The sequence below is a fragment of a genome, unplaced genomic scaffold, assembly GCF_019419815.1.
Source record: "Pyrus x bretschneideri cultivar Hongxiangsu unplaced genomic scaffold, Pyrus_bretschneideri_v1 Contig21, whole genome shotgun sequence".
NCBI lineage: Eukaryota > Viridiplantae > Streptophyta > Magnoliopsida > Rosales > Rosaceae > Pyrus > Pyrus x bretschneideri.
The window spans coordinates 5,346,608-5,364,391 of record NW_025999513.1 but is presented as its reverse complement, the minus strand read 5'-3'; the positions used below and the strand labels follow the sequence as shown (position 1 = coordinate 5,364,391).

The window sequence follows — 17,784 nt, the reverse complement described above, 5'->3', positions numbered from 1 at the left end:
AGGGTTTGTAGCCTTTTTTGCTAAGCAGTAGAACATATTATCTTTGTTTAGTCTTTAGCATTCGATCGCTGTCCACAAATATAGGATAGAAGGCCCCAAATTAGATCTGGTTCTTACCTAGTTCGAGTCAGAAGTTCACACGTACAAGCCTTCGCGGCCAAACGTTTTGGTTTCTGTAAGCGTTGGAATCCCACATCGCCCGCGCTACAGCTCCGGCAGGCGCACCCCACCAAGTTTAAATTTGAATTTAGTCTTAACTTAAGATTGTCATGTATAGCAAAATTGGAGATTTAAATTTTTATTTTAATGTTTCTGCTAGTAGATATAACGAAAGTAAACGTTATATTTGATAAAAAAAAAGAAATTAGAAGTTGGAGTTTATGACTAAATATGGTGTCTGAAGTTATTCATTTCTAAGGGAACTCTCATTTATTCAATCCTGTTTGCTTATTTCGACAAAAAGAAATGTCAAAACTTATTACGTCATAATATTTAAGCTAAGTGATTGAATTTGTTATTTATAAAACTGCGATTAAAATGGTGGTTGTGTCTTGACTAAGCCACTAATCGGAAATGTTCATTATCCTTGTTCATCGTAACAAATTCGAGTTTATATTATCGGGTCACTCGTTGCACTACGCTATAACCCATTAAAAGGTAGCCGTTGCTCACTAGCTTGTGAGGTGCTAAGATTGTCACAAACCATATTCCCTCCCCTTGATATAATTAACATTGGTGTTCTGCAATGTTTTACAGACCAAGTTCCCAAGTGCAATTAACCATCAGAAGTTCTAATTCACTATTGTGGCTGCCCACAATTTGAGTCACAATTTTTTCGGTTTTTCTTGCAGGCAAAGTGATGACGACAACGGATTCTCCTTTCAAATTTACGCTCAGATGGTGTTTGAATGGTTAATTTAGATGTTAGGAATTTAGGTTATTATCAACGAACCCGTTTGATAAGCTGAGGGGTATACAAATTATGCCAGGTCAGGGCTCTACATCTTTTCCCAAATTGCTAGCAGCCATGCTTGTTCTATAATTCAATATCTTGGTTTAATTTCTAACCTCTTGACGTTGTAGACAGATTGATGTATCAGCAACCTTATTTCTTTATGCTCGTTATTAGTTAGAGAGTCACAGATTCAATGGTTCACCTATTTCTTGGTGCTTTTGCTGTTTACAAACATCTTCAGCAACTATTTGGATTGTGGTCCAATTTTTTATTTTCCACTCAGGGTAAAGCCCATTCTAATTTTTAAACATTTTATAATGTCGTGTATGAAAATAATCAGAGATGAAACCAGAAATTTAACTAAGAGGGACATCTTAAAAAATTTAAGCTTTTTTTTTGTGACAAATAAAGCTAATTTTTTTACGAATGCTAAAAAAATAGTTACAAAATGCCTAATTTTATTATTCTATTGTATAATTTTGATTTAAGTGTTGTATTAACAATTTAACAATTTACTGCTCATTCGTACAACTAAATATATGCAACTCGACAAGATTTAGGCATGAGCGAGTGAGAAACAAAAAAAAAAGGGGCACTTAAGATCTAAGAGAGGAATTTTCACTATTTTATGAATAATACAATTACAAGGATAAATGCACATTCAGCATCTCTAATAGTAATACTATATTTAGGGTACCATAATATATTTCAAGCCAAATGTGAGATGTCTAAGTGAACTAAGGCAAGATATGATCAAATTGCTTAGGGTATCAGAAAATAGGAAATGAATAAAATGACAGAATATTGTACCGAATTTTGCACTTCCAACTTTTAATGCATTAGGGTGCATTGTAGACGTTGAAGTTCCATATTATAGCATATAGCAATTAACAACCCGAAAATCGACACATTGAAGAAGACCTAACATTAATCTGGGTGCTAATGATGTTTTTTCAAGTTTGTGTGAAGTAAATGTCAAATTTTTTACGTATTTTGAAATTATATCCAGGGCAAGGACTTGCATCATCATAAACAATTTTTCCGTTGATAGGAAGCTGAGGGATTGTACCTTTTTATTTGCCAAGTTGTAGAAATTATCTTTGTTTAATCAATTAACATTTGATCACTGTCCACAAATATATGTATGTATAACCCCAAATTCAATCTGGCTATATTGTAGTTCAAGCCAGAGATGATTCACAAGTAGCAGCTCTCGCGGCAAGACGCTTTGTTTTTTGTAAGGTTAGAATCCCACATCGGCCGCGCAAGAGAAGTGAGCAAGCAAACAGGCCTATAAAAGCCACATTCCAAAGCCGAAAGAAGCATACCTTTCTCGGCCTTTTGGCTAAGATCAAGTGTAGTATCTGTTCTTATCAGTTTAATATCTGATACGTGGACCAATGGTCCACACGATATTAAATTTATTTTTTTAGGGGGAGGATCCACCACGGTAGCTTGCTGCTGGGATCCTCGCGTGTCGCCCAAGCGTTGCACTACTGCTCGGGCTGGCGCACCCCACCAAATATAGTTTAAATTTTTAGTCTCTGTGTGAACAGGATTGAATTATATAGAGGTTGTAAGTAGGTATGGTATGGGAAGTCACCGATTTTTAGATTCAGACTGCTAGTGGTTCTTGTTCTGGACCTACGCTCGGATGGGTTGAATGGTTATAATTTAGATGCTAGGACTTAAGGTCAGTGTCAAGGAACCCTTTGATAATCTGAGGGGCTACCTCTTCCGCCTAATTGCAATCAGCCATACTTGTTTTAGCATATTAGACAAACTGATCTGCAGCCTGATTTCTTCTTCATGCTGGTTGTTAGTTCTCGAGTCACAGATTCAATGGTTCGGCTATTTGGACTCGGCCCTTTTAGTAACTTTTGCTGTTTACAAACAAAGCGTCTTCAGTCCCATATCGACGGAAGGAAGAAAGCGTGGAAGTAAATGCTTGCTGTTTACAAACAACTGTCTTTTTCGTTAATCACAATTTGTTAATGGAGTAGCTTGGTAGGTCGATGTAACTATACGATGAGGACGATAATCATCAAAATTAGGCGTGCGCCCATTGCGGCTTAAGCTAATTAGCCTTGCTCACACGCTGGTATGGATATGATCTGTCACACGCTGCTAGCCTTGCTCGCAAAGACACACTTTAAAAACATAGAAATTGTCGAAAGAAAAGAAAACACGAATAACATTGAAAAAGTCGTCGAGGGAAAGAAAAAGATAAATCCAAATTTCTAAAACCCAACAAGCAAAATCCCTTTCGGCTTTTGGCAGCTGCTGAATCTTTTTGCTTTTTGCAAGCGCAGAAGCTCGGATCTATGGACTCCTCAAAGCCTTCTGTCCGTCTTTCTGCAGCACAAGGGACTCTGGTATCCGCCCAATCCAGCAACCCGCCGCCGCACAAGCTTGCTCTTTCCCGCACCTCTTCACTCTCAGGTTCGCTCTCTATCCGAGCTCCTCCTACCCCTGATTCCGATTCCGATTACGATTCCCAGTTCCAAGAATTGGGTTATAGCTCTAGTGGTAATATTAGTAGTAGTGAATCTGATTCCGAGGCCTTCGTGACTGGGGAGGAGTTCGAAACGGCATCGGAGAGGCCGCTGTTGGCCGACCCAGATGAGGAATTTCTCGGTCCTGTCGAAAGATACGAGCTTTCCTGGCCTTTAGTGGCTGACCCGGATGATGGGTTCGAGCCTGTTGTTGAGAAAGTTATGGTGGGTGACTCGGGGAGGGTTATGCCCGTTGCTCAGTTGTCATGGGAGAGTGATGATGATGGTGTGGTGGGTAGTGATGGGGTTTTGAGTGAAGTGGAAGACGGGGAGTTTTCGGTTCGGGTTAAGGTTCCGGGTAATGGGGTTGTGGAGAAGCTTAGTGTTGCGCCGAGGGTCAAGATTTTCGAGGTTGAAGAAGGAGAAGAAGAAGAAGAGTTAGTGAAGTCGAAAGAGTCTTTGGTGGTTGAACAAGCTGAACCTGTTGCAAATTTAAAGGGATTTAAAGCTGATGAGGGTTCGGATTTGAATAATTTTTTCGAAGCCAAAAGTGGGATTGAAAATAATGATGTTGCTGCTGCTGAGATTGAAGATAACGGTCGAAATTCTGCGGAATTGAGCGTTAGTGTATCAGAAAAAGGGGAGAAAGGCAAGTATGTGGCAGAAGAATGCTTTGTGCATTGCCCGAATAGCGACAGGAGTAATGGTGTTGATTTGGGTGTTGAGGGGAATGAAAATCAGAATGTGGACTTGACAACCAATTCGCACCCGAATCTAGTTCCCGAGAGTTTGTATTTGGAAAATTGTAATTTATCTGAACTTACTAAGGATGATGAATTTGAAAATGCACTGTGTAGTGATTTACTTGAATCAATCACACTGAGTTCGCTATCTGTACCTCTCTTATGCAACAATGGGGCGGAAGATGTTGGTGCTGTGCAATTTCAAGGTGAAACAGCAGCATATGGAGCCAAAGTGGAAGTGCTTTTCAAGGAGAAGGAATTCCCTACAGAGAAAGAACAGATCAGTTTCGGTCTGTTTGGGGAGAAGATTATTATCACATCTAGAGTTTCAGTTCTTGAAGGAGAAGAATCGGGGCCGGTGCTGTCGAAAGAGTCCTCGGTCATTGAACGGTCTATTCAAGCGCAAAGGATTGAAGATAATGGTCTTCCTGCTGTTGAGATCAACAAGGGACTTGAAAGAGGACCAGAGAAAGGCAAGTATGCGGCAGATGAATCAGTCGTGCATTGCACTAATGGCAAAAGGAGTGGTGTTGATTCTAGTGGAAGTTCTGAGGCACCCGAAAGAGGAAAGCATTCAAGAACTGATTTTGGTGTTGAGGAGAATAAAGATCAAATTGGAGACTTGATGACATATTCAGAGCCAAATCCAGTTCAGGAGATTGTATGTTTGGGTAATGGCGATTTGTCTGAAGCTACTAAGTGTGATAGATTTGAATATGCACTGTGTAGGGATTTCCTTAAATTGGTCACGCCAAGTTCCTCCGCGACACGCAGTCACATCTTTAGGGATGAGACCAAAGTCGAAAGTTTCAGCATAAATGGAACAGCAGCTGAGGTAACTGTAACACTTTCAGATGAAAATATGGTCACCGGACTCAAGTTTGAGGACCAGTTGGCTATTGGGGAGCAATTGGTTTTGGCCGGAAGTGCTGGAGCGTTGCAATTTGAAGGTGATACAGCACATGGAGCCAAATTGGAGGTGCGTCTCAACGACAAGGATTTCCCTAGAAGACAGGACCCAACCAGCTTGGGTTTGTCTCTGATGAAGTGGGGAGGTGGTCTTGTTTTAACAGCCGACATACTGTCTCTGTTCTCTGTCCGGAATTGTCAAATGGCTGTTCATGTTGTACTGGATAGCAAGCAAAGGGGCAAAATTGCTATAAAGACGGGCAGTTCAAACCAACTCCAAGTTGCACTTGTTGGGATTCTTTCAGTTGCGGCTTCAATCTTTGGGATTTTTCGCCCGAGATTCGGTGTTCAAAACTCAAGATAATAGGTGTAGTTTTCCTTTTGCTGTTGGTTGTACTTGTCACTAATTTTCAATGTCTAGCACTCTGTTTATGAAACCAAAACTACGTATTGAAGTTGTTGTACATCATGTCTGAGTTCAGTCATTCCCAAAGTTATCTACTCTGTCTGTCGTCTCTTCGAGAACATCTGATAGAACTGAAACGACACAGAAAAGATTAGCATGGTCCATGCGCAAGGATCAACGCATAAATCGTTTCAATTGAGCTTTCAAAAGTAAAGGGGTCAAAGTTATTCAGCCTTGCACTCCAAGTTTCTAATTGTTTATCCTATCTTTTCAGACTTGCACCCCAAGTAATTAAGGTGCCCTTTTTCTTAATTAAAAATTATTAAAACGAACAAGCCCTCTGTTTACATAAACCAACCTTTAATGCACCATTATTCATGTTGAAAAGCTTTAAAGATTCAAATCCCAATTCCCAATCATAGAAAACGTGTAAGAATTCTTCTTCTTAATTCTTCAAAATCTCATTTACTTGTTGGTTCCTTCTGCAAATTCTTCTAAATTCTCTTAGCACTTGGCACACAATTTGGTATCGTATAGATCGATTCTCATTATGTAATTGGGTTTTAATATTTTATATAAGTTATGAATCACTTCTGCTCATAAACATAATAAAACATTATATATATATTTTTCCTGCCAAACTAGCCTCAAGCTAACGACTTCCTTGTAAAACATGACAACCACTCAATTTTTCTTTAAGAAATTAAATGTTTAAATTTTTATCAACAGACTTAAGCATAGCCAAGTTGATATGTAATCTGTAACCATATTTAAATTTCTCTTCTCATAATATAGATTAATTATGTATAGACTCTTGTTTGTATTAAAAGACACTGTTATGAAGCTAGGAGAATAGAAGGATATATTTTCTGCATACCATGTTAATTTTTGTCTCATGATTGTTAATTGCTTTGTGATTTATATAATACAATGATATATTATCACTGTGTGTTGTATGTATTTTATTTAAGTCGTATAATAATTCAGCCATAATAATTTTGTTCGAACTCGCCATGAATAAAAATAAAATTTGACTTTTCATAAAAAGAAGGATCTCTAAATTGTACTACTAATTACTTGATTTATTTAATTCAAAAGTCAAAAATAAAAAAAGCTATAAGGGAAAAAAAAAACCGTACTACTAAGAAACCACATGCGAGGTGAAAAAAAAGGAGAAAGAATATGTGAGAAATTAAAAATTAAAAATAAATGGGTTGAGACGTCCACCCTACCCGTTTCTTTGACGGGTTCGAACCGGAAAAAACAAACGGCTGTAACTTGCAAGGTTCTGGCTGGTTTTATCCGCATTCCGTATGGTGTTTCCCTCTTTCTGCTAACACTCCTCGGTCACAGTCCCCAAAAATGGAGAAGAAGCTGCTCTTCCAATGAACTTCAAATCCTTCGCCGCCCACTCTTGGGCGCTCCAACCCAGGGAAGCCGCCATGGCTGTGATTCAGACCTGCCCCTACAGGGTATATACATACACACGCACGAGACATATATATATACACACACACATATATATACATATCTGTATTGGATATAAACGCGCACACACGCAAACACTTGTTTTGAGCTCGCAGTTTTCTGTTTGTTTCCCGAGAAAGTGTTGGGAAAAATTAGAGAGACTTGGAAGTTTGGTTTGACATTTCAAGCTTTGTGTGTTGTTCCAACATTTCCTTTCGAACCAAGTTCTGAAGTCGTTGAAAAGGGTTTCCGGATCAGTAACAAATCAAAAAGCGTCTTGTTTTTGTGTTACCTTTTTAAAGTTGTAATTTTTGCTTGTCAAATGGTTCTGGTTATGAAGTGATAATGTGCTTGAATTCGGATTTTTTAGTTTGAGTTGTGCCCGAAAGTGGATTACGATTCCGGTGTGTCTGTTTGCATAAAGTTAATATTTTTACCGGCATATGGGAGTATGAGGCATTTTTGGGCTCTTTTCTTGTGGTGTGCACCAGTTGCTTGATGGAATGTCACATAGAGACGTCTCGATTGTGTTCTCCATGGTTGGAGTTTTCATTGAATTTTGATGCAAATAGAAGAAAAAGATTATGAAATTTCTGCTGCTTGTAGCTTAAATTCTAAAAATAAGAGCAGACAGAACTGATTTTCCTAATTCTGGAAACTGGCTCTTTTTTTCTTTCTATATTACAGAGTGCAAAGACACTATAAATTCTCTTAGCTTCTAATTGGAATTCGACAACCGAACTAAATCACTGGTGCGAATGACTAACTGTGAACTAAATTGTGACTTAATATTAACAAAGAAATTTAGATTTCCTTCCACACGTCTTACATGACCTTCAGAGTTCTGAATTGTTCTTTCCTTTTCTTCTTCTGAACTTCTTTCGACATAGTTATACTTGAATAAACTGTTTGATTCATAATTGAGTTCAATTGGTCATTTGAACATTGGATTTGTATCTTATCTAACTCCATCTTAAATTGTGTTGTACTTGATCAGGTTCTGTCACAAAGAACTTGCTCATCTTTTAGGAGCACAGCTTCTGTTGGCTTATTTTATTTCAGAGACAGGTCTTCAGTTAAAGTTTTCTCTCTCCTTAACATGGCGCACTACTCTGCTTTTTCCAATGATGAGTTTGGTTCTTCCTCAAAGCGAAGATCTCGAGGACCTGTTATGGCCGCAAAGAAAGTAGCTGAAGGTGTTTTGTGTGTTATTATTCTTTTTTTGAAATTGGGTGCTTACAGTGTTGATCTACCACATGATTTCTAGAGAATTCCTTTTCAAATGTTTAAATTTTTTGTCCGAAAACCGAACTAGTTGTAAATTTTGTCCGAAAGCCAAACACGATACTCCTTTTTTTGTTTAGGGAAAAAGCAAGAAGAGGGAAAATACAAGCACACGGTTGAACTGCCAAAGACATCATTTAGCATGAGAGCAAACTCTTTAACACGAGAGCCTGAAATCCAAAAAATATGGGATGACAATCAAGTTTTCAAGAAAGTTGTTGGTAAAAATACAGGGGTGAGCTTCATGCCATGCCTTTCTTGTATTTAGGTATTTTTGACCTGGCATGACTTAATGGCAAACTTTTACTTTCTTGGACAGGAAAATTTCATTCTTCATGATGGTCCTCCGTATGCCAATGGAGATCTTCACATAGGCCATGCTTTAAATAAGATTTTAAAGGATTTTATCAATCGTTATAAGGTATATATTCCTCCTCTACTTATCCATTCACTATGATACGTTTACATACATTTGGCATTTCATCACAAACAAAACAACCTTTTTAGTAAACAAAGGGGGTGGGAACACCCAACAGAAAGAAAATTACCTTGTTAACATCTTGGAAACTGAATAGTATTGGTAAACCAAGTTTTAATAATAAATAATGATTGTTCCAGATCACCAATTGCTTGCTAGCTTTTCGTATTCATGCTAATGTTAATATTCTAGCACTCTTGAGTCTTGAACAACAAAATGAATTGAAGGCTTGCACAACAATTTTAGCTCTCATTTGAATAACATGGTGATATCTGGATTTCATTTGTTCTACAGTTCTTTTTAAGTATCAGAATAGGTCTATACATTTCTACTTTGGGTGGTGGTTAAGAAATAAAAAAGCATGAGAATTTCATGCTGCTTTACAGTTATTTATTCAACTAATATTTCAATGAATTATTCTATTAACATACTAAAAGAAATAAAACAAAACAGCTTTAGTTACGTAAACCCAGCTCCTGTCCTCTTTAAACATGCAAACTAAGCTACATTTGATTGCCTGTCAAACTCAACGACCCTTTTACAAAAATAAGTAAAGTTCATTCCTGTATTCTTTTTCTGTGGGCAGCTTCTTCAAAATTATAAAGTTCATTATGTGCCTGGTTGGGATTGTCATGGCTTGCCAATTGAGTTGAAAGGCAAGTACTGCTTCGTTCATATTCATTTCTGTATCATGAAAACCACTTTTAGAGGGAAAACAAGTTGAAGAAGCGTAAAATCCTCTCGGTTTCTCTTAAACTTGCCTTCATTGGTAGAAACCAAGGTTTTTATTTTTTATTTTTTATTTGAAAGAGAAGTGGAAAAATCCAGTTAAGTACAATAGGTTTATTTTCCTTGGTGCATGTGATGATTGACTTCAGCATCATTTTGATCATTTCAGTTCTTCAATCACTTGATCAAGCTGCTCGAAAGGATCTAACACCAATAAAGTTGAGAGCAAAGGCAGCCAAATTTGCCAAGCAAACCGTTAAAACTCAGATGGAATCATTTAAGGTAAATACCCTTTATCGTGTCTCATATTATTTGTCTGTGTTTTGGCTCTATTAGAGTGATTCTTTGGAGATGATTCTCTTGCTCTTTCAGGTATAAATTGCAATTTAGTTATGTTGTTAGGATGTTGAGTTTTCATTTTGAAAAGGAAAAAGAATAATAAAGGATTTAGTATTTAAACAGATTGGAATATTTTTGAAGATTAATTGTTTCATCTGATTGCAGCGTTATGGAGTGTGGGCAGATTGGAATAATCCCTATCTCACTCTTGATCCAGAATATGAAGCCGCGCAGGTAGTCACAATGCTCATGCTTTTGTTTGTAGACAATTAAACTGAATGTAACTTGTAGAAGATTGTCAACAATCCTATACTGTGGTAAAGAGATTTCTAGACTTCATATAGCATTTCTTTTACTAACAGAAATTACAAAGAAAGAAGAAGTAATATATGAAAAATGACCTAAACTTGCTCATCATTCTGTTAAGGATATTGATCCTATATGTTGCTGAGTCCATACAAGTTTATCTCACTTGTGTCATATCATTTCCTAGATAGAAGTGTTCGGCCAGATGGTCCTTCAAGGTTTTATCTACAGAGGCAAGAAACCAGTTCACTGGAGCCCCTCATCACGAACTGCTCTTGCAGAGGCTGAGCTGGAGGTGAATCCACTTTTTCTGTGATCCTTGTGTAAAAGGACGTCACTTATCATGTATTATCTGATTTTGCTTTCTTACATTGTATTGGTATAGTTCCTATTACTTGACTGAAACTTTTATATACAGTATCCGGAGGGGCATGTTTCGAGAAGCATATACACCATTTTCAAATTGGTCAGTGCCTCTCCTACTTCAGGTGGCTTATTAAATGAGTATTTCCCAGATGTGTGCTTGGCCATTTGGACAACTACTCCCTGGACTATTCCAGCCAATGCTGGTGAGTTTCTTTGCTGCCTTTTTCAAATTGCTAAAATATTGGTAGCAGCATATTATTACAGTTTTTATTAATTATAGTAGTTTCTTTTTTTTATTTTTATGGATTTCAAGGCAATAACAGCCTCCTAAAGCATAAGTATTTGTTAAAACTCATCAGAAAAGTACCACAACTGTGGTATATCATTGTGTGTGAATAAGGCTCTACAAATAGAAAGAGTTATGTTTATGTTCATCTCTATTCTGTATAAATAAGCTGTTTACTGAAGCTGCCTGTAGTTATTTTGCTAAATTTCTTCGGCTTTGATTTTGCAGTACAAACTTCTTGATCTTAGTCATTATTAATCAGTCAATTTTTTTTCTTAATCTGTTTACATTATGCCTTGTGTATGGGACAAGGTTAACTGTTTGTAATTAAGCCTTAGCTTGATTTGGAATATTGGATGAACGGACTTTGAAGAGAATGTACCATTATAATCTTTGCCACTTCTCACTTATAATAGAACTTGCTAGTTGCTACATAATTAAGAATTCTAATCTTTCTAGTAATTCGTAATAATTAATATGTGTTTTCTTTCCTACATAATAAAGCATTCTCACTTGTAGATATGAGCAACTGCCTTGATCATTCTAAGTAATAATTTTACTCTCCCTGTTTCATTTCACAGCTGTTGCAGTGAATGCCAAGCTTTTATATGCCATTGTTGAAGTACAGTCAGTCCCAGAAGATTCTTTATCTGATGGAATTAAAAAGGGAAGGCCTGGAAATCTTTTGAAGGAAGAAAAGAAGCCTTTCCTAATTGTTGCTTCAGATCTTGTGCCAGTGTTAGAAGCAAAATGGGGTGTGAAGCTTGTTGTTAGGAAAAGGGTGTCAGGTTCAGATCTGGAAAACTGCAGGTTACGAATTTAAAAAGATACCTATGAAGAAGATATATTTAACATAGTTATCTCCCTGTTTCCATCACAGATGAAACTGAAAACTATTGACTGTGTGATATCTAATTTTCATTTCAGGTATGTCCATCCGATATTTAATAGGGAATGCCCGGTTGTCATTGGAGGAGATTATATTACAACGGACTCAGGAACAGGACTGGTCCATACAGCTCCTGGACATGGTCAGGAGGATTATGTCACTGGCCAGAAGCACGGACTACCTATGCTTTCTCCTGTAGATGATGATGGAAAGTTCACTGAAGAAGCTGGAAAGTTTTGTGGGCTTGATGTGCTTGCGGATGGTAATATTGCTGTTGTGAAATACTTGGATGAACATTTATCAATTATCATGGAAGAATCCTACAGTAAGTTTCTTTCCTTCCACTTGAGCGGATAATTAGGGAACTTTCCTATTATTTTTTCTTCCGGGTTATACCAAGCTGAGTCAGTGACAAGCTCTTCCTTCTGCTATGCAGAACATAAGTATCCATATGATTGGAGAACAAAAAAGCCAACAATATTTAGGGCAACTGAGCAATGGTTTGCTTCAGTAGAAGGGTTTCGTGACGCTGTTATGGATGCAATTGGTCGTGTAAAATGGATTCCATCTAAGGTATTGGTCAGGACGGCATAATGGACTAGTCTTCTTTGACTATTTATTATATAAATAATAAGGTCATATTAATTATCTTGGACTCTTACATAATTAATTGTGCCCTTTGCTAGCTTGTTGTTTTCAACATTGCTTCATCATCTAGCAGAATCTGAATTCTTGTATTTGCAGTGTTTCTCAGTAGTCAGTCCTGATATGACAACTTCAACTGCATTTCCTCAACTTACACTAAGTTTAATAAATATTTCAGTCATATTTAGGACAAGTAACCTGATTCGCCTTCGTTAAACTTAATAATTGATCCAGTTCCACCTGCCTAGATGGAAAATGTGCTTGGAAATATGAAGCTTATGTATTATCTTTTCCTAGGGGTTTTACCGATTTAACAGTTGTAGAATTAAACATTATTTATAGTTCTGGATTTACATTAGTGTGCATGGCCATTGTTTGTTCAGGCAGAAAACAGAATATCTGCAATGACTTCTAGCCGCTCTGATTGGTGTATATCGCGGCAGAGGACATGGGGTGTTCCAATTCCAGTCTTTTATCATGTCGATTCAAAGGAACCTCTGATGAATGAAGAGACTATTGACTATATCAAGTGTAAGAACCATATAGATATCACTTCACTTTCTGTCTACTCATTGCCAAAAATATTGTCTAATGAAGATCTTAAAGAAGTTAATATGTGCTTTAGTTGAGCATCAGTAGGGTATATATCTAACTGCATATGATATGAGGGTTTTCTCATTTTTGCTAATGCATGTCTGTCCGTCTGTGCCCACACGGGTGTGTATTTGTGTTATTTTAGTACTTATAAGGAGATAGCTAGATAGATCAATCAATCAATATCCGTATAAACAGACTGCTCAATTGATTAGCTTACTTTTAATTTTAAAGATGAATGGTGTATTTTGATTCTGTCAAGTCACCTATTTTTGCAGCTATAATATCCGAAAAGGGTAGTGATGCATGGTGGTACATGAAGGTGGAGGATCTCCTCCCTGATAAATATCGTGATAAAGCATCTGAATATGAAAAGGGGACTGATACAATGGATGTATGGTTTGATTCAGGTATTATTGTTGTAATTATTTAACCTTTGTCAACTCTATCTTCCGCTGCTTTATAAGAATATTCTTTATTGCTTGCTATGAATACATATAGATAATTTCATCATTGGTGTTTGTATTTTCCTTACAGAAGGGCAGTCTTGAAATATCTCATTTTGCATCTCAATCCATTTGTATCGCCATGGTCATTTTTATCATGTTCATGTATGTAATTATACTCGTTTGGTTGAAACACAATTGATTGTTTTGCTGGTATGTGGTACATATAATGGTTAGTTGTCGGTTTTGATGTATATTGCCTTTCCTATTCAAGAACATATTTTTTTTAGGGTCAAATATTCCAGAATATAATTGAACTTTGCCTTTTCCCTTACCATATTCTATATTGGGATCGGTATGTGTTTACTACTTCGGATGTATGGACATAACTTGCATCTAACCTTTTCAGTGCTATAATTTAATTTAATTTTTTTATGTCTCTTTACATGGATTTAAGTAAATGGATACATTCTATTTTCAGGCTCTTCTTGGGCTGCAGTATTGGGAAAAAGAAATAGCCATAGTCTTCCGGCAGATTTGTACCTTGAAGGTATGGATCAGCATCGTGGGTGGTTCCAGAGTTCTTTGTTAACAAGTATTGCTACTAAAGGTAATGAGAGTCGGGACATATTCATTTATCTTCACTATGCAATATAACAATGAATCTGGCTGTTTAATTTTTCGTTTTATTTTGTTTAAGTAGCACATTTGTGCATTACTCCTTGTGTTTGAATTGTTATTAATTTTGGGGATAAGTCGCACACATTTTCATTGGAAGTAGTGTTCTTTATTTAAGACAAAACATCCTGTGGTTCTGTCTGTCACCCATACCTAATGTAGTTTGTACTCTTATGTAAAGCAGTTGAGTCTTTTGACGGAAAAAAGAATCACATATGTTGTAGGAAACATATGTGATTTTTTTTGGGTGCATGATTTATGTAGGATAAATATGGTTAAAAGGCCACGTTAATCCTTCCATTGCATTATCTTCATACCCTTGCTCTTTCAGCATTGGCATCATAGTTGAATAAGAATAGTATGTTGAGAATGCGAACCAGACTTAGATTGGTTGATAGGTTATATCTTTGGAATTAAATATCTTGACTGCAGCATTGTAGTGACTACAATGTAGCCTTTAGTCTCTAACAACGGTAGTTGAACATAGAGGGAAATGGTATATAATTTGAAAGAGTTAAGCAATGCATATACTTGTTTATGTGCAGGTGTTCATTCTTATGTATGGATTCTAAGCCACGGAGGCTGATTTCATTTTACAGAGAAGTATTTGTTTCAAACAGTGACACCACATGAATTTGTTACTTTTCTTCGTTACAGGAAAGGCTCCATATTCCAGTGTTATAACACATGGATTTGTATTGGATGAGAAAGGTTTGAAAATGAGCAAATCTTTGGGTAACGTAGTAGATCCACGGACTGTGATTGAAGGAGGCAAGAACCAAAAGGTCAGTAAAGTAAATTTAAACCTACTCAGTAACCACCTGAACCAATCTTCAACAGTATCTGGATACTAAAGTCTTGTTCTTCTTCTGGCAGGATGGCTATGGAGCCGATGTCCTGCGTCTCTGGGTTTCTAGTGTAGATTATACGGGCGATGTAACAATCGGCACCCAAATTCTCCGTCAAATGTCAGATATTTATAGGAAGATGCGAGGAACATTGAGATACCTTTTGGGAAATCTTCATGATTGGAATGTATGTTCAACATTCACAATTAGTGCTTTTGAGTTAACAAGTTTCACTCAATTAAAAGTTCTACACTTTTGTTATCTTAAGACTTTCAATCTTTTCTACCTTTTGATGGATAAATATATTTCATTGAAATATTGTAATTGTCCTCTCTCTCTCTCATGCATCAACTAGTATTTCAAAGATGTTTATTTCTTTTTGTATGTTTATGCTGCAAGTAAGAATTCAGTTTCAGACAGTTTTATCTCGGTCTGTTGTTTTCACTTATATATAACTACATCCTCTTGGCAGGCTGATAATGCTATCGCATACCACGATCTTCCCATGATTGATCAGTACGCGCTGTTTCAGCTTGAAAATTTTGTGAAGAACAGTAGAGAGTGCTATGAAAATTATCAATTCTTCAAGATATTTCAGGTGAACTTTTTGTTATTCTTGTTGGTTTGATTTAGTTATGTTTCTGTTTAAAGCATACATTTTTATGCTCAATTAGATGATAGCGTTGTAAGTGAGACTTTGTTTCTCGAAATGGCTCCTAGAATATATACTCATGTATGTAGCAACTTTAGAGATCATCCCTCTCTGAAAATTGGGAGTTGAATGAGAAAGGATAAATCACAGAGCTTTACTGAAACTGAGATTGTGCCAATTCATAAAAGCAGCATACAATTGCCAGTATGGTTGACAGTTTGGTACATATACCAAATAATTTGAAGAAAAGCTTGTAAATATATGGTGGGTTATGTCCCCTTTGAAAGAAAGCTTAGAAATAAATCCACCATTCTTGGTTTCATACTGAGATGCCAATCTGAACCACTGGAAAATTCATTTAAAAAGCGCAGCAGTAGATAGTCTCTCAGGGGTTGTTGCTACTGATTCCTGGTTCTGTGACAACTTAGCCCTTAATTTAGCTGGAGAACTTTTCTTGCAACTATTTAATTAGCTTTCTGCTTATTTTCAGATCATACAGCGGTTTGTCGTTGTTGACCTCTCAAATTTCTATTTTGATGTCGCCAAAGATCGCCTTTATGTTGGGTAATTCTTCCCTTGCTCAATGTACTAGTTCTATGCATGTGCTTAACTCCTGTATCCTCATTCTATGACCCTTGTGATATTCATATGCATTTACATTGCAAGTTTTCATTTTCTGTAGACCTTCAAACGTTGGGTTGCGATCTTGTAATTTTAAGCCCAGATTTAGTGACGACGCATGGTTTATCGTTTTCAGGGGCACAACAAGTTTTACTAGGAGAAGTTGTCAAACAGTTCTTGCAGCACTTCTCCTATCTGTAGTGAGAGTGATTGCTCCAATATTACCTCATTTGGCTGAAGATGTATGGCAAAACCTTCCGTTCCAGTACACTGACGAAGATGGCTCTGCTGCTGAATTTGTTTTTGAATCAAGATGGCCAGCTTTGAACAACACATGGCTCTCTCTTTCGAAAGAGGAAACTGATTTCTGGGAAAAAGTTCTTGAGGTAATCACCATTCTGTAGAATTTGGGGTTCGAACAGTGCATGGCCTTGTGCTATATCACAACTGAATTGTTTAAAGGGAAACCTTGAAAAATTTAAACTGTTGTGCCTATTGGTTTTCTTTCAAAATATAATCGATATCATAAACTTAGATCTTCTTGTTTGTTTATTCTATCGAAAACATGTATTCACGTGTGAAATAATGCAGATAAATCTAGATTCCTAAGTTAGAAGATGGCTCTTGGAACATTGAAAAAAAAAATGACGTGTTGATATCTGTCTCAATGTGTTTCACCTGTTTCTAATGCGTATGCGCTTGTGACCAGTTGAGAACTGAGGTGAATAAAGTTCTGGAGGTTGCTCGTACGGAAAAGCTAATTGGCTCTAGTTTAGATGCCAAGGTCTACCTCCACACTTCTGATTCCAGTCTGGCCTCTAGATTAGTTGAAATTTCTGCAGCCGACAACGATGCAGACACATTGAATCGGATTTTCATTACATCTCAAGTAAGTATATTGATGTTTTCAGCATACAATGGGTTCTCGTGATGGTCAAGAACAAAATAATTACATTGTTGAGGAGGAACTCGATTATTACTTATGTGCACATTCGAAATATATGTTTATATGCTTGCAGGCAGAGGTTCTCCCGTCCTTGGAGGAGGAGCTGATTGCGAATATACCGCACAAAGGAGAGTACCTCATCGAAGAAAACATCAAAGTCTGGATTGGAGTGTCTCGCGCCGAGGGCTTAAAGTGCGAAAGATGCTGGAATTATTCACCTCAAGTTGGTTCCTTTCCAGAGCACACCACCCTTTGCAGCCGCTGTTATAATGTGGTTGATATTCAACAGTCTCAATCTCCAGCTGTAGCTGTGGTCAGTTGATATTCAACTGCAAAATCTGAAACGTTCCAACCAACATTAGTCGATACGATATGCATCATAAGAATTATTCACCACAAGTTGATTTGTTCTCTATGTTGTATTCCGGCTGTACGATATTTGCTCGGATTCCGTTTCTTTTCGGGTTGAGCAGACAAGTAGCTTTTGTACAGCATATTGCTTAGAGCACCAATTGAAGATTTTGTTGAATATTTCAACCAATACATGATGTATGGAAATTTCCCAACCTTTTCGAAGAAACCATGGGGTCCGGCTATAATATAGTACGTTCTATGCGAGATTAAACTAACCGTTGCAAAGGTCCATTTGATCTCTATGTACAACATCTAATTGTGAATGTTTCAGGCCTGTAAGTGGTACGT

At 37.1% G+C, this 17,784-nt stretch overlaps 1 protein-coding gene and 2 non-coding genes across 3 annotated transcripts; all 3 read left to right on the top strand.

The window, feature by feature from the left end:
* The first annotated feature begins 2,279 nt into the window (after nucleotides 1-2,279).
* LOC125477485 lies at nucleotides 2,280-2,474 on the top strand. The gene has a single exon (XR_007258544.1). It is a non-coding gene; the product is annotated as a U2 spliceosomal RNA (small nuclear RNA).
* Nucleotides 2,475-5,614: 3,140 nt separating this feature from the next.
* On the top strand, nucleotides 5,615-5,712 carry LOC125477487. Its single transcript, XR_007258546.1, has one exon. It is a non-coding gene; the product is annotated as a U6 spliceosomal RNA (small nuclear RNA).
* A 1,033-nt stretch (nucleotides 5,713-6,745) lies between these two features.
* LOC125477453 (isoleucine--tRNA ligase, chloroplastic/mitochondrial-like) lies at nucleotides 6,746-17,662 on the top strand. Its single transcript, XM_048584583.1, has 22 exons — nucleotides 6,746-6,980; nucleotides 7,973-8,171; nucleotides 8,340-8,494; nucleotides 8,579-8,680; nucleotides 9,324-9,393; nucleotides 9,636-9,748; nucleotides 9,971-10,039; nucleotides 10,299-10,406; nucleotides 10,530-10,680; nucleotides 11,345-11,573; nucleotides 11,691-11,977; nucleotides 12,089-12,225; nucleotides 12,681-12,828; nucleotides 13,170-13,301; nucleotides 13,819-13,947; nucleotides 14,673-14,800; nucleotides 14,892-15,050; nucleotides 15,336-15,461; nucleotides 16,006-16,079; nucleotides 16,273-16,522; nucleotides 16,846-17,025; nucleotides 17,156-17,662. Exons 1-22 carry the CDS (start codon nucleotides 6,894-6,896, stop codon nucleotides 17,402-17,404), a joined length of 3,282 nt encoding a protein of 1,093 aa, XP_048440540.1. The 5' UTR covers nucleotides 6,746-6,893; the 3' UTR covers nucleotides 17,405-17,662.
* Nucleotides 17,663-17,784: the final 122 nt, after the last annotated feature.